The following is a 25,362-nucleotide window of genomic DNA, read 5'->3' on the forward strand; positions in this document are numbered from 1 at the left end:
AGAGAGGTAATTTATATTTAAAGTCTGTGAGTGTGATCCATTATTTTTCACAACAGTGTTTTGCTGAATTTTCCCCTCTTTGCCCCTCAGATTCTTTAGTTAATAAGGCTGTTCCAGCCCAGTTTCTTCCTCTGAAAGGTCTGTACCAGGTGAACCCTAAATCACAAACTGTGCTTGCCCTCTGTTTTTGGATAATATTTGTGAATAGCTTACATATTTGGCTGCAGTCTTACTGCCAGACTTGAAAGGATTTCTGCATTACTGTGTTGCACTGAGTCCAGCTTGAGATAGGGGCAGGGAGAAGAGCTTTAGCAAATTTTAAGGGAGCTGTAGTAATGTGTGTCCCTCTTTCTGTGCTATGTTAGCGAGCATTAATTGATACAGACATTTAAAAATCACCCGCACAATTAAACATTCATTCCCGCTCCCCCCTAATTGCTTTGGGAAGAATGAATGTAACTAGGCTGGACATGGTTTATTAATTTAGCTTTCTTGAGGGTTTGGAAGCTTTTTTGCTACGTCCCAATCTCCACTAAAACTCCATTGTTTTGTGTGGAGTAGCCTGGCTGCACGGACACAAAGCTAAAGGCTAATCTGCCTCACGCTGTCATTGTAAGGTGATTATAAATTTTACACCTTAAAGTTAATTTTCAGAAGAGTGAGAAACTTCATTGTTTCAGGTTTTTGGAATGGTTCTGATACTTTCACACAGAGGTGACTGTTGCTTACTGTGGTATGGAGAGGAAAAAGTGAAGCATCAGACAAATGTGCTCTGCATTGCTCCCTTTTGATGGCAACAAGTCTGTTACCTTTCAAGAGAAGGAGTTTCTAGTTTTTAAGGCTCTACCTAAATACTATGTGATCATCCTGATATTTTCATTATTAGAGGTTCATGGTTTGACCTCCAGCATCCTGTTAAGATAAGATCACATTTACAGTGACATGGTTCAAGGGGCACATCTTAGGTTGGTAGAAACTAAGGTGTTTCAGAGTACATGAGATAATTTGAAGCAGTTACAGCATATGCCATTACAGAAATCTTTAAATCAACAGCCTGAGACCCAGATATATGGGTTTGGTGTTTCCTAGGCATTTGAGGTAGCAGTTACTCTGTGGGTTGCTTTTGGTGTATTATTTAAGATAACAGGTGATAACATTTTTACAAAGATTTTAAAGTGTTACATTACTTTTACTGTGTTGGACTCATGGCTGTACATTGATCAGGCTGTAGATACTTTCTGTGTATAACTTTGGGGGCAGAAAATGATGTACTTTTATTATGCTTTCTGCAGTCCAGAATGAGAGGTAGAATTTGCAAGACTGTGAAATTTCACAATTTACTGCTTTCCAGAGAAAAAAACTAACCTATTGGAAATACTTCTACAATTAAGACTTTATGTTCCTTGGTGCAATTCTCTGGGACAGAGTCCAGACAGGTGCAAGAAAATCTTCCTTATTTGTCATTTTGAACTCTGAACATCTGCGTATCTAGGACTGCACTTGAGCACTGACATTTCTTTGGGGAAAAGCTGCTGAGAGAGGTTTGTTAATGCAGAAACTGTTTGTGTGAATGGTAACAGTTTCCTTGATGGGGAACAATAGTATCTGAACAGTTACTACATGGCAGCAAATATATTTTGAACAAAAGTGACTGCTGTGTCTATTATAATTAGGCACTATGGGAGGAGAAATAAGTCAATAAATAGACATAGGAAGGCTTGTGTGCTCTGTAAGATCCGAGGTTAGGAAATGAAGCCTTTTAGAAGAGCAGTTTGTGCTTGTTCAGTTTGTCCAGTGCCAGTCTTCACTGGGAGATTCTGTGGTCTCCATAAGCAAATGTTGCTTAGTTATTCCTTCCAGTGGAAGTCTTCTGTGAAATATATAGATTCTATATCTATAGATATATCTGAAGTATATAGATAGTATGTGTAGATATATCTGAAGTATATAGAATCTATTTTCCATAGTAATATAGATTTCCATGGTACAGCTTTGGCCTATTACCTCCTGTTTGGTTCACAGCCCACAGAGGAAGACTTCTATTCCCTGTTGTATTTTATCTCTGCCTAGAGACTGTAATCCATTCTGCTTTTTCAAACTCCACTATTATTGGACTCTTCCCCTTTTAGCTGTGTATACTAAAGCCCTGGTCGCTCACTTTCTCCTCTGGATTGTCTTCCCATGGCCCATCAGAAGTGGACAGTGCTGCACTGAATGTTGCTCTCTGCTGTGATTTGCATATTGTCTTCTGGTTTTTACTCACCTGTATAGTGTTTAGTGTTTGCTTTTCTTTTGTTACGTTCACACCTTCAGTGTCTCACATTAAATGGCACACACTGTCACTGCTCCAGATTCCTTGTAGAGTTACTGCCTCTTCATTAGTTTTTCAGTCTGTGTTTGTGCAGGTGGTTGTTCTGTCACAAGTGTAGGATATCATACCAATCCCTATTATATTGCATCCTGCCTTTTCAGACCCTTCCCCAAGCTGTCAGCATATTTTTGGAGCTCTAATCCTTCCCTCCAGTATTGCTGCCTTTCCCAACTTGGTGTTACCTGTGAATCTCTCTTGCTATCACATCATCTACCTCATGCATGAATACATAAGCTGGAGCTGTATTTGGAAAGATCTTGCAGATTCTTAGCAAGTAGGTACCAAAACCCAGCCAGTGAATTACTGAGTAGTAATGAGTAATAGTTTTCAAAACAACTTTACACATCCCTTATAGTAACTTCCAGATGTTATTTTTCACTGAAGAAGTGTCAGACACCTTTGAAAAGCCAAGCTAAATCACAGCACTGCTTCTCCTGCATGCAGAGCCTGTTTGTAGAAGGAATTTAAAGGGGTTTGACAACATTTTTATCTTGACGTCTCCATGCTGGTTTCTACTTTTGTGCTTGGAGGAGTGGGATGTGGTGGTGCCACAGATGAGTACAGGAGAGACACATCCTGGTTTTATAGGACAGATTTCTCAATGTCTTTTAGCAGACACCCATTTACCCCTTGGCTGAGAGATATGGGAGAGGAGACAGCTTAAGCTTCGTTGTTCAGAAATGCAGTTGCTAAGAGCATGGAGGCTCCAAGAGGCTACAGTCAGAGCTGGTGGAGCCCAGCTGGCAGCATCAGGGAGCAAAGCTGCCTCCCAGTGCCATCCAGTTAGATTTTCCCTGAGAAAAGATCACTGAGTTGGTACCCTTCAGTTTTCTGCAGGAATCTTAACATCCAACAATCAAGGCATGCAAAGATTGAAAACCCAGAAGAAAAATTGGAAGCAAAGTTGCTAAGAATATCTGGAGTCTCATCAGTGATCATTATAGCTTTTTATATAAGAATAGTCTTAAAAATGAAATATAATGTGAAACACTGAATGTTTAGGGTTTTATCTGCTACCAGAAGGGAAGCAGCTTTCAAGTTAACTGACTGAGCTCCAGGTCACTGGCATCCTACTGAAAACATTGCTCTAATGAACATTCATGTTTTAAACTGATGTTTATGAGAGTGAAGGAAATAAATATCTTTGAGTATGTAAATAAAAGCACAGAATGTTTTAAGTAATCCTTAAGAATTTATTTGCCTATTAAAGGACTGTGGCAAGAGGCCATGGAAATACAGTTAGGACATTTTAGACCAAATAATAGCTATATTAATATTTAAATGAGGACAAGTCTTTTTTATTATTTCAGAAACACTCCTCACCCACAATAGTATTTTTTGTTAATTTTAAGGCAATCTGTAAGTGTATAAGGCTCAGTCAGAAACTACTGATAAGTATTTCCCAAGGGGCAGTGACAATGAGTCTGGGTCTGACTAGCTGCTGCTTCTTTCTCATTTCATTCTTTCTGCTGAGGCTCCTCAGGTGGTAATTTCTTGGTGTTGTTCCAGAGCAAAGAATCTTCAGTTAAAAACCTTTCAGAAAAGGAGTTTAGTCTCTTTTCTTGCTTTTCACATTGATGCCTGTGTATCCTGGGTTTAACGAGTATAAAACAAGTATAAGTGTGGGTGGCAGATTTTAAGTCCATGTTCATCAAAGTGGCCGTGTTCATGTCAGCATAGAAGACTGTAAATGATGAGATTATCAATCAGAGGGTTTTGAAATGAGTCCAGAATCTGGATTTTTGGGGGTGGGGAAGCATTTCTAAGTGACTGCTTCCTTTGGAGACAGCAAGGAAAAAGAAGCAGAAAACAGCAAGGATTTCTGTGAGTTCATCCAAAATCATTTCTCTGGGAAATTTTGGCAAAATCAGTCTGTTTAAGGAAACTAAAAAAAAAACCAGAAAACAGATTGAGATAACTGAAAACATTATTATTATTGTATCTGAATTGTGTAATTAATGTAAAATGAAAGTTGATTTCTATATGCAATGATTTAAAAATGTTGTGTCATTATTTCTTGTAAATAATGATGTAACAATTTTCTTTTTTAAAGACAGAATGTTAGGTTTTTTTCCCCCAAGCTAAATAACTCTGAAAAGTGTAGCTTCAGAAAGCATTTAGACTTTAATGCAAACTCTACAACTCAGAGCAAGTTTTGTTTAAGAAAGAAAATAAAGATTTTTTTTTTTTGCCAATCATGTAACTAGTGAGAGCAGACTCATTTTGTCTGGGAGCTGATATTGAGAAACAGCAGCATTGTGTTGCCTCCTTCCCCTGCTGTCACTTTTGGCTGCTTGGTCCTTCTTTATCTTAGCATTAAAGAAAGCTTAGGGTGCACTTCAGTGAGGAGGGCATGGAGAAGAGCATGCCATCCTTTTACATGAGGCAAGGTTTTCTGTGCAGCCTTGTTTGGAGTTTTATTAAATACTAGAAATTTTGGTATCATGGTTTTTTCATGATAGGCATTACTTTGGAAGTTTTTAGTGTTCATGTGTAAAGTTCACGTTTTAATAGGAGAGAGGCTTCTAAGACATTTAACTTTAAATATGCTTCCTTAAGAGATGACTGAAAGCTTATGTCTGGAATGCTGCTGGGGGAATCACAAGCCTCAACTTGAATCTCCTTTCTTCTCATCTACCTTTGGCACTTATTATTCTGAAGCATGACATGAAGTCCTCCAGCAGTAGAACCAATTTCAATAAAACTGACCAAGCTGGCTGTGGGAAGTGTCAAGACAGGATTTGAAGGTGTGTTTACTAAAGTTGCCAAAAATAGTGATTTATATAATTTAACATTATTTGACGTTCCAAGTTTTTGGGGGTACTAGTGTGCTGATGGAGATAAAATCACATTTCAAATTACAGATCTGGATGCAAGCTGAGATTCCAGAGGCCAGTAAAATTCTAATACAGACAAACAGAAATAGTCAGTTCTTTCCAATTGTAAAGACAGACAGAAAGCAGTGTCAAGTTCCTTCCAGAACATCCCAAGCTAAGAGCAGTTGGGAATGATACCTCTCAGTGTCCCTCAGGAAGTGGTCAGCACTTCAGGGGATGGAGCACATTTTGGTATTTTTCCAGATGAGAAGCTGCACTGCATGTAGCAGGTTACTCCTCTGATTGGTGCCAGTATAAATAAATATACAAATATGGCCAGAAAATGAGTTTGTTTAGACTAGTTGTATTATTTGTCCTCTGTAGTTTTGTCTATAGTAGTTTGTTTCCTAAATATTTTAATTTTATTTTTAATAAATTCTGTGTAATATCACTGCAAGAAAAGGCATCTTTCATAAAATCCTAATCGTTTATCTTGTGATATCATCTTATGAGGGTTTTATTGATACAGTTTTAGCTATTACTGGATATAAACAGAAACAGAAAGTTTTGAGGTCAAGCAATTGCTCTTTGGTTTTCTTCTACTTACCTAGCCACATCTTAATAATTCTGATGTAAACTCTGGGGGCTGCTCTGAGAAACCTCACCAGAAGTGCAGTCCATGTGGAGCTGCCATCCCCTGCCTGTGCCGTGTGCCAGAGAGGGCAGCTCTGTGTGGCTGCTGTGCATGCTGGAAAGTGTAAGTGATGGCTTGTAAACCAGATAAATGCCTTTTAAAAGAGCTTCCACTGATGGGGAGCTTTGATCTGTTTGCATAGGCCAGTGGAGACATCCAGTGGCCACTGGCTGACAAATGGTTGTCTCTGGATTGTGACTGCAGACACATGAAAGGCTGATGTGAAAAAAGACATTTTTAGGAGTTGGGTTTTTTTTCCCCTTTAAATTCAGAAAGGAGTTCCAGATGTAACACAGTAAAAACTGAGGTCTGTGGAAGAAACTACATTACCTGGTTATGTCATTTAAAGGATGCTGGCCAGGAGCCTCTGTTAAACACTTAACTTGTGGCAGCTGTACTGAAGCCAGCAGTACTTACTGGTCAGGTGCCCATGTGAGCCACTCAGCTGAGTGCTTTGCTGCACTGAAATCTCATAGAATCACATCAAACTTAAATCTTTTGCTGATTTTCACACATGCAACTGAGCAAGAGAGACTCATATGCATGTGGTTTTATGAATTACTTGTTTCTAGTTGGTTTCTTTTAATTTACCTGAATAATAATCAACTTTCCAGTTATTTTTAATGCATGACTGTAAATCTGTAAGATATTATTAATAGTTTATTAATGACAGAGGACTTTGGGAGGAATGGAGATGCCAGGGAAATTGAAGTAAATGACAATGGTTGCAAATTTCTTATTGCCTTAGACACTAATTATGAAGACAAGTTCAGGGAACATTGTGGCCTTTCAGAAATATTCTGTTCACTGAAGAGTAGAAAAAAAAAGTGGTGCATTCAGGTAAAGGTGAGGAATTTGTTGGGATGGTATCTTCCTTTTGGGCTCCATGCTTGTTAAAATATATATCAGGTTCATTATAAAAGTTTGATTTTTTTCATTTAATATCAAAATCCCAGTGCAGACAATAGTTCAAATATATATTAAATTGTTGAGACAAGGTGAAGTAATAAACATCTTTATTATATGAGAAAATGAAAAGTGGAAGTAGGAAAAAAAAAAAAAAAGGGCAATGTTCTTCCATCATTGGAATGAAGAATGGAAAATGTTTTCAGAAAAAAAATCTGAACTAGAGTAATAAAACTTTATAAGAAGTTAACAAAACTGAAAGGGACAAAGAAAAAAAATAAACACGACCCTTTCTGGTTATTGTCAAGAGATGTTCCCAAGCCTAATAAGGACAAAGTATCAAAAGAGACTCCAATAAAACAGACCACATCACATTACTATTTCTTTTGGAGAGCCCAAATGTAGTTACATGATAATTATTTCCTGGAAAATGTTTGCATATTGTTATTTAGAAATCTGGCATATGATAACTGCTGTAAAAAGCATTATTCCTCTGGCCACCTCAAAAACTTGTAACTGTCCATCAGTGGAAAACCGGCCTAATTTGGGATCAGTTTTCTCTCATGGACCTTATAGTCTTCTAAACTGCAAAGCCTGAGCTCATGCTCCAGTTCTGATAACTAAGCCCACACAGTCTATTAGCCTGAACAGGGAAACCTTAAATAAAGTAGCTCTGCTTTCCTGAAGGCTTTTGTAGAGGATGTGGTGTGTTACGTCTCATATGCATTTTCCTTCTTTGTATGGGAAGCTGTGTAAACTGGGTTGCCTGTGTTTAGTAGTAAACCAACACTTGCCACCCACCCCAAGCTTCACAGGAGACCACTGCTGGATCAGTGTGGAATTGTGCATTTAACTGTTTCTGGCCTGGTGTAGACTCTACAGTGCAGCTGCCAGCTTACAGCCACAGCAGGGTGTGAAAGGACCGGACTTCTGCTGCCGTGTACTGGATCTGTCTTTGATTCCCTGCATGTGCCTTGAAGCCCTTCCTGTATGAAAAGAAAATCTTTTAGAGGCCTTAAAGATCATGTAGTTCCACCCCCCCCCCTGCTGTGGGCAGAGTCTCCTTTCACTAGACCAGGTTGTTCAGAGCCCCATCCAGTCTGACCTTTAACACTTCCAGGAATGGGGCATCTTCTCTGGGCAGCCTGTGCCAGGGCTCACCACCCTCACAGGGAGCAATGCTGCTCACCTGCACGTCTACTGCTGAAATCCCACCTAATCTCAGCATTGATAAGCTTTAACTAAAGGAGATGTTACATGGATTGACATAAGCACATCTCTTAAAAGATTTTCCAGTGTCTGCTATGCTTCATTACACTTCCTGTAAAGCAGATTCATTGCTTTTATCATGAGTAAATACTGACTTACAGCCCATGGCAAGCTGGGCCCTGAAAATAACTGAGCTATGCAGAGACAACTTGTTCCTGGAACAATTGCTTCTGACACATCATGGATGAGTGTATCTTGGCTTGTTATGGAGAAGCACTGAAGTTGACTTTACAAGGCAGTTTGCACACAGAATGAAGCCTAATTTAAATTTGCTTAATCCCATAATGTAGTATTAACATGATTGTGATATTTGCTTGCCAAGAGTGTGCATGCCACTTCTGTGTGGGCACCCTCGAGGCACGTTTCTCAAATTGCACAGCTTGTTATTAACTATTTTTAGATGTTTAGGCAAACTTACAAAAACTGACAAATGGTAAAAGCATTCTGTTATGTTCTGTGGAGAACTAGAACTGCTATGTAGATAACAACAGGGAGTCTGGATCTCACATTAAATTAAGATTTGGGCTAAGGGAACCATCAAGGAGGTTTGTACATTCCAGTCCCTACCTCATGGCATGAGGAACGTGAAATTCCTTTGTTGTATCATTTATTCTGATTGCACCTACAGCCAGCGTTATCTGTGGCAGATTTAATGTGCGTGCTGTGAGAGGCAGTACGTGCTCCAAGCAGCTTGAAGTCTTGAGAGCTGAGACAGAAAGGAAGAACTTGGTACATTCTTTAAGGACAGTCAGTGTACAGTATCATTTAGTTTACTGATAGCTCCATTCTTATTTGATTTGGGTATTATTTCCTGGGGTTTTTTTGGTCTGTGGCTATTTTTAATTTCCCTTTGAACAACTGAATACATTATTTATCAAAGGTATTGTGGCTGGAATGCTTTTTCTTCTGACATTTTTTTCCTTAAGAATATCATTAGATTGCAGTTCCATGCACTGGCAAGCTGCCTGCTGAGCTTTCTCTGTATCTCTTCAAGCTCGCTGCGGAGCAGCTCAATCACAGCCTGGCCTCCTTATCCACCATGTCCATGTGCCTCCCCACAGCCTTTCCTTGGGTGGAATCTTGCTGAGCATGCAGAAGGTGTTGGAAGAGGAAGCTGAAGGAGGGGAAGAGCTGACATGAAGTACAAATGCCCTCCCACTCACTGTGTGGTGTGCAGGTGGAGGGTCAGGTGGCAGAAGGCCTGGCTGGAGAGTGGGACACGGGGGCTGTGCAGTGCTGGGGGATTTTGGTCGTGTGGAAGGTGGAGCTTGTGTGGTTCAGGATCCCCACACCGGGTGACCGGCTGTGGTGTCCAGCCGTGGTGACCAGCCGTGGTGATGGGCTGTGGTGACCGGCTGTGGTGTCCAGCCGTGGTGACCAGCCGTGGTGATGGGCTGTGGTGACCGGCTGTGGACTGTGCCAGCCCTGTCCAGCCCAGGGAAGGTGGCTGGACATCCCACCGTGCTAGGACAGGCCGGCACAGTGCTAAGATTTAAAAATGCTCTTTGTGTGTGAAATGCAGACAGGTGCATTCACAAACTCCTGCAAGTAGGAGTGTTTCTGAATGTTTCTGACTTCCTGCCTTTTTCTACCGTGCACGGTTTCTAGATTTGGGCAGGGTGTTTTGTGGTCAATTTCTTACACTTTCATGTAACTGAAGGGCGTGGGATGAGGGTGAAATTTTGCAGAGGAGCGGGCGCACAGAGCGGCTGAGGGAGCGAGGGCAGCGGCTGAGGGAGGGAGGGCAGCGGCTGAGGGAGCGAGGGCAGCGGCTGAGGGAGGGCAGCGCCATCGCTGCCTGCGCTGCCCGGCCCTCGCTGGGTCCGTCACGGCCGTCGGTTCCCTCAGGGCTGAACCTGGGAGCCGGCTGCACGCCCAGGGAGCGGCTGGGCCCGTGGCGAGAACAAGAGAAGAACGAGCGTGTTCAGTTGGAGGGAATTTTAGTTTGTTTTTTCTCTCCCGGGAGTTTCCTCCCCGGCCACGCCGCGTTTGGCCCGTGCCCGGTGCAGCTCTGGCCCTGAGGTGCCCGGGTCGGGCCGGCCTCGCCTCATCGCGGGGACACCGTCTCGGGCCGGGAACATGTCGTGGGCTCGGATACGCCAGCGCTTTCTTTCCCTGTCCTAGAATTAAAAGATCACGATTGAGCTTTGGCTGTTAGCCTGTGAATCCCGGTGGAGGACATTTCTCCCTTGCTCACTCGTGCTTCCCAGCGGGCATGCGGCTGCCGTCCCCTCTGCAGGGCCCGAGGAGACGCCTGAGCCGGAAATGCTGCTGGAGACACAGCTTGAACTCCAGCCACTGGTTGTGGTGTGATAACACAGAAATTACTCTTTTGCCCTTTAAAATGTGTGGATATGTTTGACTGTTGAATTTTTCTCCTCAGACCTCTACTGCACTGAAATCTGCAATGAAATGTGTTGATATTTGTGATTTAAGTTTGATCAGTAAAATCAGTCTTAGGAGAATGGTGGAAAGTTTTCACTGCATTGTGTGATGTGCAGTTTGTAAGATGTGAAGTCTTGGTGTTCTTACTGGGGATGTGGAAGGCAGTAGAACTGTGCTGTGGTCTTGTTTTAGCATGCCTGGCACTTATTCCTCATAGGGAAGAGTGGAAGGTAAGTTTCATCAGAGAACTTGGATAAAAAACAGTTGGAGAAGTTGCAGTTTGGAGAAGACCAGGATATTCCTGAGATACTTAAGGCTAGTTTGGTAAGGATATTTTAAGGAAAGTTTTGATTTAGATACTTTTTCAGTCTGTGAAATGAAAACCAAACATTACATGTTACCAGGATTGTTCACTGAAGGCACCTCCTTCGGTTAAATCAGTAATGAATATGTCTGGCAGAACCTGTGTGGCAACATTAAATTTCACTCAAGTTCACTATTTAATAAAGGGGGTATAAGGTGAGACTTTGCACAAACACTTGGATATGCTAAGGTGAGCTTGGGAATAAAAAACAAATGCACTAGGAGGATATGTTAACAGTACCTGTATAATTAACTGTCCTAGAAACTGTGCCACACTTCAAAAGAGCTGAGGGGGTTTTTTTGTGGAAATGTGTCTTGCTGCCAACAAGGGGAGGAAGATAGGTCCTTTTGTGAAGTGTGGGATCAGCTGACATGGGAGTCAGAAATGTGGCCTGTGTGGAATCAATAGCCTCACAGCTCTTTGTTTAATTGACATTTTATGTCCAGTTGCCAAGCCAGTAGTGCAGCTTGACCTACCACCTAAACTATACAACCTCAAGAATTGTGGCAGAACACAGGGTAAGGGAGGTTTTTCTGCTAGTGTAGTGTCTTGTTCTACATGGGAATTGTAAAATGTGTTTGTTCTGCTGTAATTTCTGCATCTTACACAATCATACACAATGCTTACATAAAATCCTTATGGGAAATGCCTGTCATTCAGCAGGGACAATTCAGTTAACAGATTTTGCTCTTTGTAGACAAGTTTTTTTCAGATCTTTCACATTTGGGAATGTTGTCTTTAGGTGGTGTGGTTGGTATATGCCTAATCCAGGCAGTACCTTACAAGTACTCATCAGAAGAATCTGAATATTAAAGGCCAGAGGGTTATAGGGTATGTTTGTTGTTAAAGCCTGGTTTGTTTTTTTGTGGTCAGAGACAGTGACTGTTCAAATACTTTTTTTGGTATGAGTGGGAACAGTTCCTGATGAGGAAGAATGAAACACAGAAACAATGAAATGGGAATTGTGTTTTTACAAGGCAAGTAATCAGCCTGCTTGGGGTTGTTACTGTGCTGCATTAGCAATGCGGTAGGCTGACCTATCACAGCAGAAGTGAGGGATGACAGAGATCCAGGAAAAAATACCATGCTCCAGCAGGTAATTTTTTCATCTCCAAGTAGCACAAAACTTTCACTAGGATCTAGAAGGCCAGCTAATATTTAAAGAAGAAATATTTTAAAGTATCAAAACTATGGGGGAGATGGTGAGAGGAAGAGTATGGGAATGTTAGGTTTCAGGATACTGAACTTAAGGGAACAAACACGGAAGATAAGGACATTTCAGAAACCCCAAATGGCTTGTTTGACTTGATTTCAGAGAATGGAAAGATAAGAAAATGTACTCTCCAGAGGTGTTGCTTGATTGCTAGCTTTGCATGTTATGAAAATAGGACACTTTCAGACAGAGAAAAGGACAAGTTGACTTAAATTGTAATGAATCACTGAAACTGGGTTATATTTATTTGAGAATTCTGAATATAGTTATGTGTGAAGTGATGAAGTTGCTAAGAATAAAGCTCAGTTCATCGTTAGACCTGACTGTTACACTTGGAGATTGAACTGCAGGAAATACCTCAGTTTGGTTTTTTTGGGAGGGTTTTTTGTTTGTTTGTTTTATTTTTGGGGAGGTGGGGTGGGTTGGATTGTTGTTTTTTGTTGGTTTTTTTTTAATAACTAAATGAAGTCATTGGAATTATAAGCTAGTGAATCTAAAGAAAAGGTAGCCAATGGATGAATGACCTAGTTGAACATGGCATGCATGGCTTTTGCAAAAAACCCGAACTCAGTAAGCAGATCTTTGACCTCTCTTAAAATTAGTAGATGTTGTTGTGGATTTTATCAGAAGATTACCAGACACAATACATGATGTATATGAGTTATGAGTTAGCTGGATGAGGCAGAATGTAATATACAGAATTGGTCTGCATTAATACTGTGTCTGCACAGGGGGTAACTGAAGTTGAGCTGAAATTTTGGTACTTCTACAGAAAACAGTTTAATATATATTTGAAGTGATTGCTTTTATTTATTTTGGCTTTGTAGCCGAGGATTCAAAAATACACTGAAGTCAAGTAGAAAATCTTGTGAACGCAATGTTTTAGCATTAAACGAGGGCACATAGCATCTCCTTTCACACCTAGATTAAATAGTAGGTTTCAGTTCCAATATAGGGGATGATCTGAAGCTTTATGAAGTGAGAGGAATTTTAGTTCATTATTGTGGCAGCAATGAAAGTATTGTGATAAAAAAGGATTTCTGTTTGGATCTCGCTGCCACCGAGTATCAGGGCTACTCTCGGTTGGAAGAAACTGAAGATACTGTTATGTCAGTTAGCAAATGGGGTAATAAGCTGAGAGCAACTCTGACATGACGGATGATTTGCAACAGAAAGGCTACACAAATGTGTTAACAAACCTGATAGAGCATAAGATGTGGGGAGTGTTAGACTATCTGCTCAAGGAACAGATTTTCACAGGGGAAGATAACATGTCGTCTTCTGTGTTCCTCTCACCCAGAGTTCAGTGGACTGATTTCCTATTGGTTCTTGCATATTCAGCAGAAATCACAGGTTTTGTATGATAATGCATTTTATACATTTTTGAAAATGAAATTTAATGGAATAGAATGTAAGAGTTGAGTTTTTTTAGTGGAATACACACTAAAGTGTAACTTGTAAAAATGAAGAGAAAAAAATAGAATTTTTAAATATGTGCATCTATCTTGTTTAAAATGTTTCTCGGTGCTGGATGTTTGTATGCCCAATGGACCTGAACAGACTGGGCACTATAAGTGAGCCTGAATTGATGCACATCCTTCTGATTATGGTGTCATTTTTCTGACACTCAGGAGTTAGGAAATGCCATAACATGTCACTATGCTTTAAGAAGACGAACTGGGCAATATTTATAAGGAACTGAAAGTACTCTTGGTCATTTAGAGAAGTGTTGGTCATTTACAACCCAGGTACCGTGTATGCTGTGACGAGGTGTTGGAATGCTTACCTTGGAGCTGGTTTCTTAATCACCGTTCGTTTGATGTAGTCCCTTACAATGCATTGTTTGCAGATTTGTTTCTTCCCCTCAGACTTTACTGCTCGTTTAAGGAGCTTTTCCTTTTCCAGTCTACTGCTGTGCTCTTTGTAACGGGGCCTTGCGTTGTGTCCACAGTGAAGGGGAGTCAGAAGTGTGAGCTGAACTGCCGGGCCATCGGCTACCGCTTCTACGTGCGCCAGGCGGAGACGGTCATCGACGGCACCCCCTGCGACCCCAACGGCACGGCCATCTGTGTGGCAGGGCAGTGCAAGGTAAGGCACCGCTGCCTCAGCTGCCCAAACCTGGGCAGTGCTGGCTTCAACTTGATTCTTTAAAAAAAAAATTATTTGTATTAAAGTAGGTGTGAAAAACATTAGCTTTTATTATTGCAGGTTGGGGGATTCCTTAACTAACCTCTGTATTTACTGGGAACAAACTAAGGAGTGCTGAAGGGATGGATTCAGGTGTTTTAGCCCCAATTAAGGTGTCTGCCAATGAGCTTTTTCAACATATATTACTTTCTACAGAAGAGGTTCTTTGAAAGAACCAGAGCAAAAAGATTGAAAGCTTAAATACATTATCTTTCTTTGATTCAGTTTTAGAGTGGAGATGTTTTTCAGAGTCTGCAACAGAATGATTTCTTTTGATTGCTTTATAGCTGCTTGTAGCTAACTTTTCTGATTGGGCCATGTTTGCCTCAGGTCTTACTGGCTCTCCTTTTACTCAGTAGTGATGTTCTCTTAGAAAACAATTGAGTGGTTACATTTCATGGGTTCAGAAAGAGCTGCTGTGTTGACTTTTTGCCTCTGCTGTGTAGATTCCATTTGCAATGAATAAATACACTTTTTGCAAGATGGTAGCAATTTTAAACAAAATGTTACAGTGTTTAGAAAAAAAATTGTAATCTTTCAAGTGAGGTTAGTGAAAGAAATAAATTCCTAGCGAGGGGCATTTGACGCTTGGCTGATGTTTCCTATACATGTTGGCAAAAGCTGCAGAAGTGGCTCACATGTGCCTCATGAACTCAAACAGTGAAAGGTCAAGTTCAGTTTAAATAGTTGGTTTGCCAGGGGAAGTCACCGATGAATACAGCCTTGTCCTGTGCATGTCCCAATTCCTCTTACTTGTGCACATCTGGACAATGCCATGTTTGTTTCTGTTCTGTGTTTCTTAGTGCAAGCAAAGCCATAGCTTTGAATTTCCTTTGTACAGGATAGATCTGGGTGAAGTTGTTGTGCTTTAAAGCTTTCCTTGATCTCAAACTAATTCAGAAAGGGCCAGAAACTTGTTTTAATTACATTTGTGATCTATGACTCAGAAAACTGATAATTGAGTTGTGCTAACGAATGTATGGTCTCTATCACCCTCTGTTGGACATTCTTTTACTTTACCAGAACAATAATATCCTTGTGTTACAAACCATGATCTATTTTGGTCCCAGAACCATTGTTTTTGGTTAGTATTTTCAGCTTACCTTATCCTTATGAGGAAAAAAAGATGGAAAATGCTGAAATAATAAAAATTATTCAGGAATATAGTAAAGAATATGATACATGAGATGAAATAGTCCTTTAAAAAACTTGAAGTGAGAAAGTCCAACAAGTTAGGGTATTTCATCATAAGAACATATTGTGTGTCTATGACACTGTCATAACTGGCACATACACTAACCCAAGTGCTACAAAAAAGGCTCACTTTTCATTGAATCGATTGTGCATTTCCTGGTCTAGTCTAGACTCTGAATCCTAATGAAATTAAAACTTCTTAAATTAATTAAATACTTTAAAAATAAAACTAGATGAAGCAGGAAGAATGGGGTGATATTCTGCCTATGCAGAAGAAAGAAGTGGAACAATGATCTTGATAATCAGTTGCATTATTTCTGTGTAAGTTTGGTTTTCTGCACACTTGAACAATACAATTTCTGATGGATTTTTTTAATTGAACAAATGTTTTCATTGACAGTCCTATTGAGTTCTACTTCTGTTTTTTTATAGTTTTTATTTGGTGCCACAGCTGGTTATTCCTAATACATATGCTTGGAATATGTTTCAGTATTATTAAGTAGATGCTGTTTTTGTAAATACATTTGCTACTCCTCTTCTAACCCTACATTTTGACAGTGCTATTAAATTAAAGAGTGACTGCCAGTGGGACTTCCTTCAACTTGCTATTTAGTCAGAAGTGTCTGTTTTCGTCCTTCAAGATTTTTTTCTTCTTTTGTTTGAAGTGAGTGTATCCTTCTATTTCTTCTGGAGACAGAGGGTTGGTCCTACTCAATATAATCTAATCTTAGAAGAAAAATGTAAAGAGAATACTGAGGAGACTTTAATAAACAAGCTGTGAGAAAAAAATTGTCCTAATAATTTTCACCCTGCCCATAGATTGAGAAACTGCCTCTAGGGCAGAATGTTGCACGTGGTTTTGCATGTGTCTGAGACACTCCCACTAGGAGAAGTCGTCCCAGTACCTGCGCAGGTGTGAGCACCGACTCGAGGTGGTTTTGGAGACAGAAACGTTACCTGGGAGCTGTGAGGAAAATTGGTTTGGCAGAGATGTTGGTTACCACGCGGGGGCGCGCTTTACAAAGGATCATTTAGCATTTCACCCAAAATTCTGCTTGGGCGGGTACCGGAGATGCCTCTCAAAGGTGCGTGAAACAGCGATTTTCTGTCTCCTGATTTTTATATTGCATTTTCTCTTGCAATGTAGTTGTTTTTTTTTCATCTTCCAGGTGACTGCTGACGTTAATAGAAAAATATCTAAGTTTTAAAATGCACACTCTAACTTAAGTAGCAAAATGATTGGTAATAGAGATTTTACTTGCCTAAAACAAAAAGAGTGCATCAGATATTGAAAACCTGGCAAACTTTCTAGGGAGGTAACTTGTGTCAGCTGTAGGAAGTATAGCCAACCATGCTAAATCTCCATCAGAAGAGCAGGATGAGGCAAGGAGCTCCTATTTGGAACTGTGCTGGTGTGTGCTAATGTCCGGGTAAGAGAACTATAGATGACATTATTGTTTTAAGTTAGGGAAATTTTAATGACTGTAGGATCAGAGTGACAGATCAGGATAATGAGAAGTGTGCACTTTCAGTAAGTTAGAGTTATTCTCTTAACTGATACATGTTGGGATATAGAGTAGCCCTACGGCTGTTCTTGTAAGGTTATAGAAGCTGTTTTCTGTAGGAATTTCCACTTACCTGTGCAATATTGATCGCTTACATTGAAGAAAGGTCTGGGGTGGATTTGGAGTTGGTGTGTGCTTTCTTAAAGTCAGAGCCAGACTCCCCTCCCTTCTCTGTCCTCTTGTGTTTACTTTGCAGGTTCTTCTGAGTGAGCACTCTCTACAGTGCTAGCTTCTGTGAAGCTTTTCTGCTTTTTCCTTTGGCATTACTGTGTTCTTTTTTAACACTGCTAATATAGGAAAGAACCTGATCTCTAGATCAACAGAGCAGAAGCAATGGTACATAGATACCTATATCTGTCCTTCACCTCATTTACAGAAAATATCTGTAGTTTATTATTCATCTTACTTGGTTGTGTTGGAGGGGGGTGTATTCTTACTGAACAGGAACTTTGTAAAGCTTTCTGTCATTAAGTTGCAAGAATTTGACAGCAACCTGTGCTCAGTGAAACCTGGTCTGTGTATCTGGGTGCCTCTCAGTTCTTTGGTGGTGGCATTGCTGCTTGGTGCTGGCTCAGTGATGAGTGCTCTCAGGTGTTGCTTGTATTTGAGAAGGACCATTTTCAGGAACTGTGTCCAGGTGCTTAACCTTACCCTAAAAGTTGTCCTTGAAACAGTGGATGGCTTACACTGTTTATACCATGGGAGTGTTGAGGAGATGCATTCTGCTGAGAATTGTCACCAAGGCTTTGCCCAAGATATGATTGCACAGAGGATATGCTCTGTGAAAGTGGAACCCATGGCATTTAGATGGCTGAAATGCATTGTAGAATCAAATGAAAATTAAATCTCTTGTTTGTTCATGTTGAAGGCTTGCTTTTGTCTTACTGTTTTGTTTGGTTTTTATCAATAGTTGCTGAGGATACAGTGGTTTGAGCTCAAGACGTTTTTTACAGATTAGGTGAGATGCATTCAGAGAGGCTCATATTGTGTATGTAGCCTCTGTTGAAGGCTTTTTCTTTCCAGGAAAAATGGTTGCTCCCTAAAATATACCATAAATCTGAAAAATCTATGGCTACAACAGAACATTCTCTCCTTCTTTCCGCTTTTTCATAGATACCATTGTAATTTCTTGGCTGTTGGAAATAGGACTCTTCATTGTTTCTCTTCATAATGACTTGCTAATGCCAAGCTCTGCATTGGGAAACACCTGCCAGGCATTAATAGGGTGTTAATGGAAGAAACAGGTTCCTGGGAGCTAAGAAATAACTGCTTGTTGCCACTTCAAACTATTGTTTGAGTAGCTTTTGTTAAACGTTTTACAGAGTGACCTCTATGAGATTTTTTGGTCTCACGCTTTATAAAGTCTTTTATTCTTCTGCCATTTATAAAGCAACGCTGGAGTTTTTTGGCATATGGTCTTTGACCATGACCTAACTTGTTTCTGATACCTGGATACACGGGAGGGGCAACCACCACATGTAGAAACAGTGAAAAGATAACTCTGCTGCCTTTGAACTGATATGAAATCTCGTGGTAGGTGGTTGTGAGTAGCAAATATTTAAGTTCAGACAAAATGACTAAGCACTGGATCTGTATATTTGTTCTTTTCCTGTTGTCCAACAGCCTCTTTTTCTGAAAAAGACCTCACAATCTCAAGGACGGAGCTCTTCACTCTTTGTGGAGCTGCTGCCTGAATCTATAATTCTGCATCTTCCGTTTCACTATAAATGACCCAGGAAAACAGATCTTACCAGGATTAGATGTTGCTTACAACGCCATTTAACATTTGAAAAAACACCAAACAAAACCCAAACCAACCAAAATGGTATTACAAAATATCTTCATTCTAAACGTTTTTTAGCTGCTTTTATATGTGCTACATACATACATTTCCACCTGTCTTGGAAAAGGTTGGTTTTGCTTCAGTTTGAAGCAAAAGTAGGTGCTGAAGTGCAGTATAAGAATGGCTAATCCTGATTCTGGTTCTCTCTGCTCTCCTGTCAAATATGGTCAGGAATGTCTAACCTGCCTATCAGAAGCAGCTTGAGATACAGCAAAGTAATAGAGTGTGGTGTACCTTTATTTTGTTCTTCTTTCTGCAGTTTTTAAAACAATAATTTTTCAGGTGTGGATGTCTTTATAAAAAGGTAGAATGTAATCCTTATCTGCAGTATGCCTTTGTCTTTATAGATTGGCTGGCAGTAGAAAATACATCCCAGCTTTGAGCTTAATTGTCCTGAAAACAAATGCTGTTATCTCTAATGATTAAGTGACACAATTAGGGAATTTTATTATCCTTGAGTTATGCTTCTCTTTGAACTACTTTGAAAATGATAAATCCAAAGTTAATCTGAAAAAGATCTTAAGTTTTCAAGAATGCTGGGTACAGCAGTGGAGTAGAAAATAAAATATTGCATGTTGCTGGGCCTTGATTTTTTCTGATTAAACAGTTTGATGTATATCAGGTGGAAAGTGAAGTTGGGTTTATTTATGAATAATTCATTATTCCCTAGGTTGGAATAATCAAATGATCACTCCAGTTGAGTTTTAAAGAAACAAGATAAAGTCCTGTGGTACACTGGTATAAAAGGAGGCTGGGAGTGTTCATGAAGAAACATTCAGTAACACAACAGTCCCTTCATGTGATTGTTCATTAAAAAACCTGAACTCATGATCGCTGGGGTTTTTTCTGAAATTTTGGCTTTCTGTGATGGAGAAATTAAGTGTAGACAAGAAAAAATGAGCTTGGATAAAAATAGAAAATAAACGTGGTCTCAGCTATTTGTTTTCCTCAGTCTCTTGAAAAGTATTCATGGATGCACTCTAACAAAACAAGCTATGGTAGCCCATAGGAAGACAGATTGCAGCACTGTCCTGCATTCACAAAAGAAAAAACCAGTGAAGAGCTGTGTACTCTGGATCATGGTGGAGGTGAAGGGGTTGATGTCATGTCTCTAATACAGAAATTACTAAGCTGTAGTTAATGCCTTTTAAATAACCAGTAGAACCAAACCTGTTTTGTGTTAGATTACAGCAGTTCAAAGAAAAAAAACCAGCCAAGAAATTTCAACCAGTTGAAATACATTTGATTTCAATGAATGTATGGGAAAGCAGTTGTAAAAGAGAGTCATGCAGCTAGTGCAGGACCCCTCTTCTGAGGTTAAATAGCAAAAGGAAACAAAGTAATTTAAATTTTATTGTAAAGAAACAAGGAGGGGTGCAGCAGAAGTAATGTTCTGAAACTCACATTTAAGGGATCTGTTAAACACCTGGACAAGCAAGCAGTGGGGAGAAAGCTATTAAGAAGGGGACTGGCTGCATAAGTATTCATTTTTGTTCTCCTGTTTAGAAGAGGGGTGCAAACTTTGCAATTACTCCTGCAGTATAAATGATACCTTTTGCTGTTAATTGGCTGAATTATGTTTCTCCTCCTAGAAATGTTCAAGCCATTTGACTTGCAGCATCTCATTGTGGTGGTTAGCTTGGAACTCCCCAAAAGTGCTTATAGATTCCTCAATGCAGAATGCTTGAAAAGATCCTTGCTTAGTTGCCTGAAAGTAGAGGTTGCCAGCAGACCCCCTCAGACAGGTGTTGACAAGGAAGCATCTGAATTTGGCTTACTGATCATGTTCTGTGACAGTAGAGGCTCTGAATGGGCAGCATCAGCTTTGTACCATTGTCCCAGAAAAATTCTGGGAAGGGGAACTCATTCACTGTGGAGGTGGTGTGTTATGTCATGCACAAAAATAAAAATGAAGAAGCTGTTCTTGAATTTATTGCTGTCTGCTAATGTTTATACTAGAAGACTGTCACTGTAAAGAGTCACAAATTATTTTATTGTGATAAGCATAAGAAGAGCAAGGGAATAAAAAAATTGTACAGTATTAGAGCAAGATTGTATATCACATATTTCATGAGAATTCTCCTTTGGTTGTACTTTCTCTCTGCTTGCTTGCATGGTGCCTGTTACTAGAATTTAACCTGCGCAGTAAAACTTTAAGTTACTACACATTACAAAAAAGACATATGTATGCTAGAGACAGCTTATTAGCAGATTGATGTGTTCCCATGGCAGGTGGGGTCATGAAGTAGAAGGGGGGCTATTTATGAACATTTGTGAGTAAAAAATAAAGGCTTTCATGTGTGAGGATTTATGAGGTGAATGCTAAAACAATAATTGAAACAATAAATGGAATTAGTATTTAATTTTAATTTGATTTGTTTTGGTACTTTCTCTGTCACTTTCAATCCGTGCTGTCTCCTGTGATGTCGGTGGTCTGGAGATCAGGGCTTTTTCTTTGTTTGCAGTTGTACTCCCTTGTGCTAGCAGTCTTAGCTGTTTTGACTAGTGATAGTTCAGGCCTCATCTAAAAGTCAGAGTTCTTAGAAATACAGTATGGAAGTGTGTTTACTGCTAAAGGTTTGTTCATCTCCTTTTTTTTCTGCAATACTCTTATACCTAGTGGCAGGTGGATATTGGTAGTATTTTAATTATTGTTATCACTGATAAATCACTGATTAAATGAAAATTTTGTTACAATTCAGTAATTTCAGGAACTTCTGAATTTAGGCACTAGGACTTTTTCTTTGTTAATTATAATAAACTATCAGATGCCAGTAACCCGGAAGTCTTAGTGAAAATAGAGGAATTTTTAGAAAGCGAGGACAGTGCAGCAAAATGTTATCTGACCTAAGCTGATTTTTACTAAGGAGCCAAAGAGTAAGTTAATGCTTAATTTTGTTTTGATGACTGCTAGGAGCAAATTGAAAATGCTAAGAACTGTAACAGAATATTCCAAAATAGCTATTATTTAGTCAGGAAACTGAAACAGCAATCTTGGAAATCTACAGGAAATTAAGTATTTAGGCTTTGTTTTCATTAAACTACATTATAATATTACTTTAGAGCCTGGAAAGGGTCCAGTATGTTTGTAGGCACTTCTATTAAAACAAAGATTGCAATTTTGGTAGACTGGGATAGGCAAACTTGTCAGATGAATAAATAAATCCTTGGGAAGAAGGTCCAAAGAGGCTCTAGTTGTGTGTATGTGTCTATTTTTCCTTTTATGCAGCACTTGCACACACAGATGTAGATGCACCCAGAGCAAATCGTTGAGGAGCTGTTCTATTTTAAAATATGTTTGAAGTATTGGCTTACTGTGTTGGACCAGAGCTGTGGAAGCTGTAACTCTTGAGTTAGGCAGGTGCCATTGTGTGACTGTCTCGTGGAGAGTCCCTGGGCTGAGCAGAGTGGCTGCTTGGTTGCTTCAGAGAGCTGGTATGCATGCAGATCCCTATTCCAACCACAGCATCCAGGCTGCTCTGCAGTGGATTTCCTCTGGGACCTTGGATATTTCATTTACCCTCTGGGTGTTGTTAGTCTAGCATTGTGCAAGGGCACTGAATGTCTGCTGAGTGTGCAAACTGCACCCAGAGGCTTTTTTTTTGGACTCTGTAGCCCTGTTAAGAACCATTTTTTTTAACCAAGGTGGAGCCCAGTAGTTTTGTGACTTCCCTCCCTTGGATGGCATGCTGGCAACTGGTTTTTATCTCTTCCATGTGATACATCTTTGTCCCAATGTTTTTAATGTCCGGATTCTCCACCTCAAAATGAGAATTATGTGGTAAATCTTTGTTTCATAGGATTAATGTGATTTGTTTGTCCTAATGCCAGTGAAATGTACTTAAGGCCAAATTAACAGCAGAGTGTTGTGTTCTCTGTAACAAGCTGGGGTTTGTGTAATTTATGTATATTTTGACCATACTTGTCTGCAGGAAGTTGTGCTTTGCCTTTCAGCTAAACAGAAGTGGGGGACTATTCTCAGGGAAGGCAAGAATCTGATCTTAACCCTTTGCTGAGACCAGAGTTTGAATGTTTGTGCAGCAGGTCATGTTTACAATTTAGATACAATTTAGTTTTACAGAAATCTATGCACAGTTCCCTTCAGTTTAGATTTCACAATGCTTAAGCTTTCACATTAGGGTTTTGAGCTTTTTTCCCAAAGTTCTGAATAAAAAAATGTCCTGGATGCCATCTGGTACCACCTCAGTCTGTGAACTTTAATAAAATTAGAGATTGAAAAATGGTGTACAGCTAGATCAAAATGAGCTTGTTCAAACTTGGTGAAATTGAATTTTTAACAGAACCTGAAATCAGCCAGATTTTCATATGGCTTCACACTGAAACTGCCTCTACAGCTCTCTTTTTTCTCCCCACAAGTGCCAGGGTGTCTTACTTTTGAAGTCATAGAGAGTGGAGTTACATGAATGTACAATAATTTCGTTTTTTGTTTAAAGTAATGTAAATTTCTACAATTCCATGTTTGCTGAGAGAAATCACAAACAGAAAAAAATCACACTTAATGGCTCATACTTCACAAAACAAGTGATGTGAGCTCAAAACCTTCTTAAAAAGTCCTTTGTTTTGCAAGCCTGTGCCCTATTTTGGCATCTCAGACATTTTATTATTGCAACAACAGATTTTTCCTATTTGGAGAAATAACATCAAAACTTGAACAAAACAGAAATGTGATGATATTACATAAGACTGACATATTTAATCCTTTTTATAGCCACAGGCTTCTCTGCAGTCACAGGACTATATCATGTTCTTGCTGATGAAGAAGCAATCCCAGTTTTCTGGGCTTCTGACAGTACGATGTCTTTGAACAGGAGCATTTATACCTTGCTCAGTGAAGTCATCAAAATGCTTGTGAATAACTTCCTGTTCCCTCTTTGCAACACAGACACCCGATCTGCTAAAGCCTCCTGTAAAAACCTACTCAAGCACATGCAATAAAATCAATCTATTTTATTTTTAAAGTGTGGTGTATTTAAATGTATCAATAATGTTTGCCACCTGATGTTGTTGGCTTCTTTGAAGCACCTTAGTGTGGCACCTAGGTGCATTTCATGAATTGAAAATGTGGCCAAAGTTAAAGTTGTTGTGCCCGCAGTCAAGCGATCCTAATAGTTCACTGGGAATGTTTCAGTGTAGTTTGCCTTGTGTGTAGCTTTTACAGATCCTGTCAAGTGGAAATCAGAAACGTACATGTATATGTCTCTCATAGCAGGGAAAGATAAATTTGAAACAAAAATGTGTTTTCTTCTATAAAATACAAAATGTTTTTACTGGTAATGCCTTTTTCTTTCCATACTAGAATTGTGCCTATAATTGTAGTAACTGCTGTGTGCTGGGCTGTGGACGTTGCAGAAATCAGAAATGTCAGACTTGTTGGTTACTGATATTGGACTGTTGGTGATGCTATTTATATGTAGTCTGGCTTATTCTTATCAAGGTCATGAACACACAAGGAACTGTGGTGACAGAGGTGGGAATGTGCAGATCAGTTTGGTTCCTGTGTAAATATGAAAAATATCTGCAGAATTCTGGTGAGCAACTTAAGAAACTAGTTGTGACTAAAAGCAGTCCTCTAGTCCCAAACGTTTCTGTGACAGAGGCACTTTCCTTCCCTTCCTGTCTGTGTTTATTCCCTGTACCCCAAGCTGTAGAGGGGTGTGAGCCTTTGCACATGAGTGTAATGTGTTTCTGTAGCTGTTTCAAGTGTGCCTTGGTGGTATCTTACAAAATGCAAAGTTGAAGAATTGCTTTGCAGAACATTTTTGAAGAGGACTAAGTTCCTGCTGTGATGTTAAAGATCTCCATCTTGCGAAGGAGATGCTTCTTCTTTAACATCATCTTGACATAAGATTCCAATAAATAAATGTAGTCTTGTGTTCCTAAAAGGCTGTTTCCCACCATATCTGTATGACTAATTTGTACCCTTTAGCATACACAGTTTTACCCAGTTATGCAGAGTGGAAAAGTGCAATGAAAAGACGACTTGGAATTCTTTAGTTGTAACTTACTTGGTGATTTTGTTGATGATATTCAGAGCAGAACCAAATCTAGAAAGTTCTGTCATGGATTTGCAGTCACACAGGTAAGAAAGAGCATTCTGTGGAGGAGATAATGGGGGACTTTGGAGTCTTACACAGCTTGGGTAGTATGAGAAGGAAATGTTGGTTTCAGACACCTGTGCAGTATGTTCAGTACAGCAAATATCTTGAAGAAAACATGGTTTTAAATCAACTGCTATTTGCTAAAGTTAGAATGTACTTAGGAGCTGGATGTGACACTACACATTATTGCAGATTCCCCAGAAAACAGTAACCACCTGATGCTGGTGCCTGTGATGCTTGTTCATGTCAAGTAGGAAATAATGCAGCCTGGAACTGCTGCAGCTAGAGACTCTAGATAATAGGTTGGCCTTCATTTGCTGTGGGTGAAGCGTTATACAATTACTGCAGTTCTGTTCCTCATTTCAGTAACTAGCTGTAGCTCGAATATTGATTTTACTCATACTAAAAAATTAAGTTTCCTAAAAGAAATCAACCT

General features: G+C 39.7%; 1 protein-coding gene across 5 annotated transcripts in view; it reads left to right on the forward strand.

Annotated features, from left to right (window-relative positions):
* The window catches only part of THSD4 (thrombospondin type 1 domain containing 4), a 244,912-nt gene that overhangs the window by 94,286 nt on the left and 125,264 nt on the right, over positions 1–25,362 (forward strand). For 4 of the 5 annotated variants that reach the window (XM_038146963.1, XM_038146962.1, XM_038146964.1 and 1 more), the window contains one exon: positions 13,970–14,106. In XM_038146963.1, coding sequence (XP_038002891.1) covers positions 13,970–14,106 — 137 coding nt within the window. Of the gene's footprint in view, positions 1–13,923; positions 14,107–25,362 lie in introns of all 5 variants that reach the window. The other variant, XM_038146965.1, reaches the window with a different exon arrangement.

This window comes from Motacilla alba, chromosome 10 (assembly GCF_015832195.1).
Source record: "Motacilla alba alba isolate MOTALB_02 chromosome 10, Motacilla_alba_V1.0_pri, whole genome shotgun sequence".
NCBI lineage: Eukaryota > Metazoa > Chordata > Aves > Passeriformes > Motacillidae > Motacilla > Motacilla alba.